This window comes from Ictidomys tridecemlineatus, chromosome 4 (genome assembly GCF_052094955.1).
Source record: "Ictidomys tridecemlineatus isolate mIctTri1 chromosome 4, mIctTri1.hap1, whole genome shotgun sequence".
In the NCBI taxonomy this organism is placed as follows: Eukaryota; Metazoa; Chordata; class Mammalia; order Rodentia; family Sciuridae; genus Ictidomys; species Ictidomys tridecemlineatus.
In genome coordinates this window covers 79349812-79358017 of record NC_135480.1, presented here as the reverse complement: position 1 = coordinate 79358017, position 8206 = coordinate 79349812, and the positions used below count along the sequence as shown (strand labels likewise).

Here is an 8206-nt window from a genome sequence, read left to right as displayed (position 1 = left end):
CATAAAAAAGTTTACAGGTCTGACTGTTCTCTTTTGAAAGTCGTGCTTAGAAAGTTGGTCATGACTTGTGCATGGGAACTCAAATTTTGGAAGAGTTTCCATCATTTCCAGAGCAGGTAAGAGTGACCCATGAAACCATGTGCAAACAATACCATTTATATTGAACACCTGCTTTCCTCTAGGGATGTGGAGTTTTGGAACATCCCAGGCAGAGGCAGCCAGCTTAATCAGGCCATAATAAAAACTCTAAATCTCTAATCAATGACCTTGCTTGTCAACATTTCATGCATGTTGTCACAACTTGTTGCTGGGAATAAAGGGAATTAAGTGGAACGCATATGATTCCACTGGCAGAGGACCCTTGGAACCTTATTTCTGGTTTCCTCTGGACTTCATCCCATGTGCATTTTCTTTTTTTGATTTTTTTTCCCCCGAATACTTTCATTGTAATAACATAGTTCTGAGGGTGATTATATGCTGAGTCCTGAGACGACTCCTGGTGAATCATCAGAGCTGGGAGAGATCTTGGGGACTCTGAGCAAGGAACAGAATAGTTAACTAACTAACTAACTAAATAAATAAATAAATAAATTTCCATAGAGAACTGTTTCCAAGGTAGGAGTCAGCCCTTTCATTCTGAAGAACCAGCAGAGGATGCAGATAGATAGATATTATTTTTCTCCTTCCCCCTTCTCCCAAGAGACCATTACTATTTATTAATTGACATTTGGGCATTGCTCTACCATTTCTAAAGTATGCATAAATATTTATACCAATTCTCTTTCTGCAATGAATGACCACATACAAGATATTCATGTATATATTTCCCTGAGTCTCACTTCATAATCATGTACTGTGGTGTGGGATTGAAAAGCAGGGGAATTATCAATACCTGTCTCACTTTAAATCCTTCTCACTAAAGTTGCTAAATTTATCAAAATGAGGAAAATTTCAGAGGACAAGAGAATTTAGATGTGGACATCATCGATCAATTTTTCAATAAAAATCACTTAATGAGGGTCAGGCAGAGTGGTGCATGCCTGTAATCCCAGCTACTAAGGAGACGGAGATAGAGGATTGCAAGTTTGAGGCCATCTTGAAAAATTCAGTGAGATCCTGTTTCAAAATTTCACAAAAAGGGGATGGTGCTGGGGATGTAACTCAGTCCCAATACCCAGCACTTCAAAAGCAAACAAACAAAACAAAAAAAGCCCATTTAGTGTGGATATGTGCTGGGAATCTGGGATACAAGAAAATGATGATGTTGCTTCACTTAAAAGTAGTTTATGGTGTAGGTGGGAGTCTTTGGTGTGCAGAAGTTGGCTCTTGCTGCTTGTGAGAGACTACTGTTAGTCTGTCAAGATTGGGGAATCTTGTGAGCCAGTTCCCATTAGCTTGGTAGTTTGAAATCAGCCACCATAGAGTATTTTCACCACAGAAATTGGAACATGCCCCAAATTGGTGTTGTTAAACACTTACCTGCATTGCACTGGGGTTAGACAAGGTGTTAGAGGATTGCATTACAGAGGGTGCTACCAAAGGGGAGCTCTTAAAAGCAGTAAAGATTTCAAGGGAGAAGACGATCAATGCCTAGCTGCAGCCATTTCCAAGGAGTAGTGGAACAAAGAGGGCATATTCTGCAGCACTTAGGAGAAATTTCTGTGGAGTTGGAATTCGATTCTTATTATCAGGAAAAAGCTCCACAGGGTATGTGCCCAATAAGAAGCTACATAAGATGTCAACATATGTGCACCAGAACAAAGGGAAATCTTTCTGGAGTTAAAAAGTTTCTGAGAAAAAAAAATGCCATGAAATTACAACAAAACAAAGCAAAACCATCCCCTGATCAGAGACCTTCTCTTTGAGGGGCAGATGAGGACCAAAGAGCTGACACCACTTCCACTCTGCCTTGCGGAATATGCCCTCTTGGTGCCGTGTGAGTGAGTGATTAACCAAGGACAAATAAAAGGAAACACTTAAGAAGAAGAGTCAACACAATGGTTAATTTCATTTTTTTCTTTTTACTTGAAAACTTTTTAACCATCAAATTTTGGCAGTTACAAACCTGTACACTGTTTGGATTTTTTTGTTTGTTTTGTTTTTTGGTTTTTTCTCTTTTTTTGCCATTTTTTTTCATTTTTTTTCTTTTCTTTCTTCTTCTTCTTCTTCTTTTTTTTTTTTTTTTAAGAAAAAGAACACAAGACTGAATACTGCCAATAGCAATATGTGCAGGAATAATCCATTTCCATAAGGGCAAGATTCACTTCAAGTGTTAGCTTTCCCCTTTGCATAAAGTTTGGTGTGTGATGTGTGTGCAAGTTTAGGTGAGTGTGCATGTGTGTGAAGAAATGATACACCTCATTCTGACTCTAAAATGGCATACAAATCAGCTACTTGATAACTGGGCAAAAAACACATTCATCTTCCAAAAGAGGTCAATAAAAACATTTTCTTGAAAACAAAGTTAAATGAAAACAACCAAAGAAAGGTTACAGTATGATTCCAAATGATTATAAAACATCATTCATTTTTCAAATCTAAAATCCTCTTTGTGTGTGTATAGTTACCTCAAAAGTTTGCAGACCAACAGTGTGAATGACTTAGACTTATATTCGACCCTCCAAATTAAAGCATCCTGATAGGCATCAAATATAGTATCTACAAAAGCCTGGGAAATTGAACCATTTATATACAATTTTATAAACATTTTAAACACCAAAACATACATCTTTTACAAACCGGCCTGTTTGCAACAGGTAAATGTACAAGACGATCTCTGATACAGTGCTTAAAAAGAACTGCTTCCATTTCCAAACACATTTGTCACTCCCGAAATGCAGTAGTATGGGCTCATAAAATTGTTAAATAGTAGCAATTCAGGTATTTGCTTGCTGGAAGGGTACTACAGCACATACTAATGGGTCCAAACACACTCCAAATGACTATACGATTCTCTAGTGCATCCTAAACATTGGAAGAGACTAATTATGGCCTTTGTGTATTATTACATACTTGTAATTATTGCTTTTCATTATTACATAAAGAAAGAAATATCTTATTCTTTTCCTATCTTAGCCAGCTGGCTAAATAATTAACTGATGCCAAACCTACATGTGGCGACTTTAAACCCCAGTATTATATAACCAGAAGCTCAAAGACATTGTGGGTTTTCATCAGAATAATGTGCAGTTGAACGTTGTAGGGACACAAACCAGCAAAAACACATAACCACCTTCTCACAGATCACACAAAATGATGATGGTAAAGAAATGCCTCTTCAAATCACCATTTCCCATGGTTTGAACTCAAAGTGGTCAAACATAAAAGCCTAACCTCTTTAACAGTATTTGTGCACTGACAGGGTAGTAAAGTGAAGAGGCCACACAATTAATTATCTGGATGATCCAAAATGACAATGAGACCTTTCTGAATTGCTTCACACACACCTGACCTCTGGGTCTTAACTGGCTTATGTTGATTATCTCTTTGCTCAGACCCCTTGATTTTGATGATGCAGACACAGCATTTGTGGGGGTGGGGGATGTAAAGTAAGCAAGAAGGCCAGTGAGCTACATGTCTTACTTGATTTTTTTTCCTTTCTTTTTCTTTTTTCTTTTTTTTTTTTTTTTTTTTGTCCCCAGGTTGTACTAGTGATTTCCAAGGACAGTTTCTGGAAAATCCCAGAGTAAATTCCCTTTCCAGTCCTTTACACATTCTCTGATAGGTCGAACCTCAGATGTGTGGATTTGACCTAGTTACATTACTGAGTTTTTCTACCATGGCATTTAACGAATGAGTAGGATGCAGGGAAAGCTGGCATGGAACAGAACTCAGCAGCAAAATACTCGTAGAGGAAAGGAAATATATTAAACACGTACTTTATTCATCTTTTATTGCCTCATAGCTCCTGCTTATTGCATGGCAGATGCCAACCGTCCAGCTACTCTCAACCTATCCAGAATGTGTGCAATATAAGTAAAGTGCCTACAACAGGTTGTGGAACATGGCTTCCCGGAGGTGGCACATGCATGTCAGAAAAAAGGAAAAGACACTAGTTGGCTTAAATATTTTTCACATGGTTCATCATGGTGGAGGGAGTAGAAACAAACAGCAGTCAGTGCTGGTGGGAAGAAAAATAAACAAATAAAAACAATAACAAAAAAAAAAAATGCACCTAGTAGGTAAACCTATGACTGATCTGAGTTCACCTCTGCACTTATCATCCCCATTTGAAAAACATTCATTTGGCAAAAGCAGCATTTTGATGAATTTCCAGAGAAATGTATGAATTCTGCTTAGAATACCTTTCTGAGGTTGGTTCAAGGAAACAAGATTGTGAAACTTCCAGAGAAATATTTTCCATGAGTTTTCTTTTCTTGCATATTCCAAAGAAGGAATGATAGGAAGTCAGAGGGTTCATCAGAAGCAAGAGGCTGCCATGCTCCAGGCAGCTTAGTGGTGAACAACGAAAAGAGAATATTGGTTAAATGAATGGGTTCTGGTCCTTGTTCATCTCATTAACTTCCTGTGTGAGCCTGGGCAAGTCTCTTCTCCACTCTCGGTATGTTTATATTACATGTTTATGACAGTTGAACTACAAATCTTTAGGACCCTTCCAGCTCTTTGAATCAGTGGTGACCGATCTGGTTCTACCTTGGCCTGACTGCAAACCACTGTGTAATTTACAGAAAAATCTAATTTTCCATAAAATGAAGAGATATCATGTGTTTAAAGATAACAGATCAAAATATAACACTTGCTTCTCTGTTATATATTTAGCTGCCAATATATTCTGCAGAGAATCAGGGCATTATACCCTTAAGAAATAGGCATTTATTATAGGTCACAGCCAAGGGTGGGCACAATTTTCTTTGGTGACTTCACAACTGCATTAGGATCTATTTATGCCTTCATTATGGTGTCAGTCAGGCATTCCCCCTGGAAGAGGTGCTGTGTAAGCAGTAGTGACTCATCTGCATTAATCTCCTTCTAATATTTCCTGGGGGCAAGAAATGAATTGTTAGTTTTACTTTGATGGTTTTTATGTCATTGCATTATTAAAAGGGTAGCAGTGATTCAATTCTAGACCATTAGTTTGTCATTTTCTCAGTGATTCTTGCAAATGTGCTTCTTACATAAGAAAAATACCAAAGACTTTATTCTCCATAGCAGCCTTAGTGAAATTCATTTATTTCAAGACCACAGTGTAGATTAATGCCTCCACGAGTAGTTCTGACCAAGAGACAGGAAGAGAAAGGCTGAAAAGCCTGTGAAGTATATCCACTTAGAAAGTTTGGGAATGAAAAGGATTTTTTTTTTATGAAAAATGTTCAGAAACACTGATTGTTCTACAAAGAAGTAAGTGAATTAAACACAATTGAAACAACTAAAAACACATCTGTGTGGACGACATGCAGACTCAGGACAGTACAATTTACACACCAATGCCAGATATCATCAGAAACGGTGGACACACAGATTTGCTCATTAAGCAAGATAGTGCAAATATGCATTTATTTACCATGGCCATGGCATGGGTAGCCATAATCTGATTGAAGCAAAAGAGGAAAATCACTCAACCTGTCAACTTGAACTTTTGAGTATTGGGTTAATGTGTTTCCAGTGGAATGATTCTCCTGTCATTTTTGGAAAGTCATGGCCAAAGCCCACATTGTCTGATGGGAGGAAACCCCCAGGGTGTAAAGAAACATTACACATTTTTCAAATTGAGGTTAGTTTTGGAAAATTATAAAATACTGTTTTTAAAAAGCACAGTTTTGCTTTAAGTTAATATAAATGGCAGTACCAAAATAAAGTTAACTGAATCAGAGTAAAATACATCATTTGGTGTTCCTCTAACATCATAGAGATCAGAAAAATTGGAAGGTACACCTTGCTCGCTGGCAGGATTTTCAACATGGTCCATTTCCTAAAACCTTCATGTTAGCTTTCCTCAAGAGCAGCCTTATTGAGTGCAAGCACATATTTGTACATAGGCCCAGACACACACGCTATTATAATTTATACACAATAACTAATCTACCTTCTTATTTTTAAATGTATTTATAATGACGATGCTACCAATTTAGAATCACTCTCCTTTTATCTGCATTATCAAGAATTGTGATTATCCAGGCTGAAAATTTGAAAATATATTTTCTTCCCCCCCCCAAATTTGTGAATTTATTTAAATTTCTAAATATCTCTTATTCTGGAGAACAATATCTAAACAGAAGCCAATTTTTGCATCAATGTTAGAATTGTAGTTTTGGCAGGCATATTTAACAGAAAACACAAAACTAGATAATCACCTTCTTCTTTCTAATGTTCTAGCATTAACCTTCCCAACCCACGAGATGAAACAACCAGCCTCATATTGCTCTTCATTGATAACTTCCTCAAAGAACATAAAACCCAACTATGTTACATTGGATGCTTAACACAAACAAACAAAATAACTCAGCCTACTAATCATGTTACTCAAACCTAATTTTATAGCTGAAAATTGGGCAGCTTATTAAAAAAAATAGAATTGATTTCAGAGGCCTTCAGCCCATTTCTTTGTTCATTTAATATTTGTTTCTCTTTTTCTTTCACCTAAGAGACTAACTTTTCCAACAATCATTACTACTATTTTCATTTCATTGGCTCAAAATTACATGCAACAATGCCTCCCTGATTGTTGCCAGTTATTAATACTGCAAGGGCTGATGCTGTCACACTTTCCAGGGCATAATACTGCACAGAACCATACAAGATCTCCTGTTTCATTTGAGGTCATTCTTCCCCCACCCCCCTTGCATTCTTAGCCATGAATTGAGGTGCTCCTGCAAGGGTTATCAATCCCTTCTCAGAAACAATTTCTGAGCTCTCCTTTTCACCTGATCAGAACCAAGCTTGCTTGTGACAGTACGACTCCTGAAGAAGTTACTCGTGGAAAATACCATTTGTCCACTCTCCGTGGAGACACATGCCCAGCCAATCTCCTTCCACTATTCCATGACAAAAAGAGCAAAGCACCTGCAACATGTGCTCTAAACTTGGGTCTGGTGCTGGGTCTCTGTAAAGGGAATGTGGAGGCCGGTGAGGCTGAGCTCCCCCACACTCTCGTAGTCACTCATGGCTACTTCAGAATCCTCAAAGCCACAGTTGGCCGATACATCCGAGGATGAGGTGCCTCTGGAATTGTGCAAGGACAGAGACACACTGTCTGTTGGGCCTGTGGCCTCTGTGCCCTGGTTCATGCTCATGGCAAAAGTACTAAATTCACAGCTGGCAGGTGGGCCCACTAAATCCGTTTCGTTGGGAAATGGGTGAGGGGGGAGGTACTGGCTAGGATGAAACTGGGGCCTCCTCCTGCAGTCTGGGCTCAGTGTGCTGGCCAGTGAGACAGGCTGGGAGGGTGGCAGGGCCTCATATTGGTCCGGGAAGTCCTCAGGAAGTGGTGGGGGGAGCTGGTCCTGACTCAAGAACTCTTCTTCATGAGGGGGTGGATATTCGCTATCAATGTCATAGCCGCCCAGGTAGTAATCACTCTCCAATTCCCGTGTGCTGCCCTGGTGTGCAGACCCTCCATCCTGGTTCTCATAGTTGGGCACTTCCTCTATGTCTGACAGGCGGGCTCCTGGCATCCAGTCAGAGGTGTCCCAGTGATAGGCTGTGAGAGAAACACCATGACAGTTAGTTTCCTCCAGAGTGGAGCTGGGGTAGGGCTGGGAAAGAAACAGAGATGGGATATGACATGCAATTCTTAATATCCAGAAGACCCTCAGAAGCCAGGATTACCTACATGCTTCTTACAAGGGTTCTCAGGGCCAACCATGCTCTGACCCAGGGGGAACAAGGCAATGACAATTGGAGAGATGGTGCCTGGTTGCAGCAGAGCCTCACACTCAGCCATGGCATGAGAGGTGACAGCATGGGTTTGCCGAGGGAGCATAGTCCTAGGACCCTGGACCCCAACCCCACTCCCTCTTCCTCTCCACATGCTATATGCGTAGCCAGGCTGGCAGCATGCTTGCAGAGAGAGATGGATCCACTGCACTGTGGACCACAGAAGGCAAGGAGGTGCGCAGGCAGAGGGATGAGGCTGCAGAGGAATGCTGGTGGAGCTTTCACCTCCAGAACTGAGCACACAGGACGCCTGAAACATGCGAAATTCCAAGAGAGGAACTCAGCAAAGATATAGGGAGAGGGACAGAGATGG

General features: G+C 39.9%; 1 protein-coding gene across 4 annotated transcripts in view; it reads right to left on the bottom strand.

Annotated features, from left to right (window-relative positions):
• Positions 1–2001: 2001 nt before the first annotated feature.
• Fat3 (FAT atypical cadherin 3) overlaps positions 2002–8206 on the bottom strand; it is a 600104-nt gene continuing 593899 nt past the window's right edge. For all 4 annotated transcript variants that reach the window (XM_078046859.1, XM_021734487.3, XM_040285086.2 and 1 more), the window contains one exon: positions 2002–7657. In XM_078046859.1, the coding sequence (XP_077902985.1) occupies positions 7035–7657 (623 nt within the window). In that variant the 3' untranslated portion in view covers positions 2002–7034. The remainder of the gene's footprint in view (positions 7658–8206) is intronic.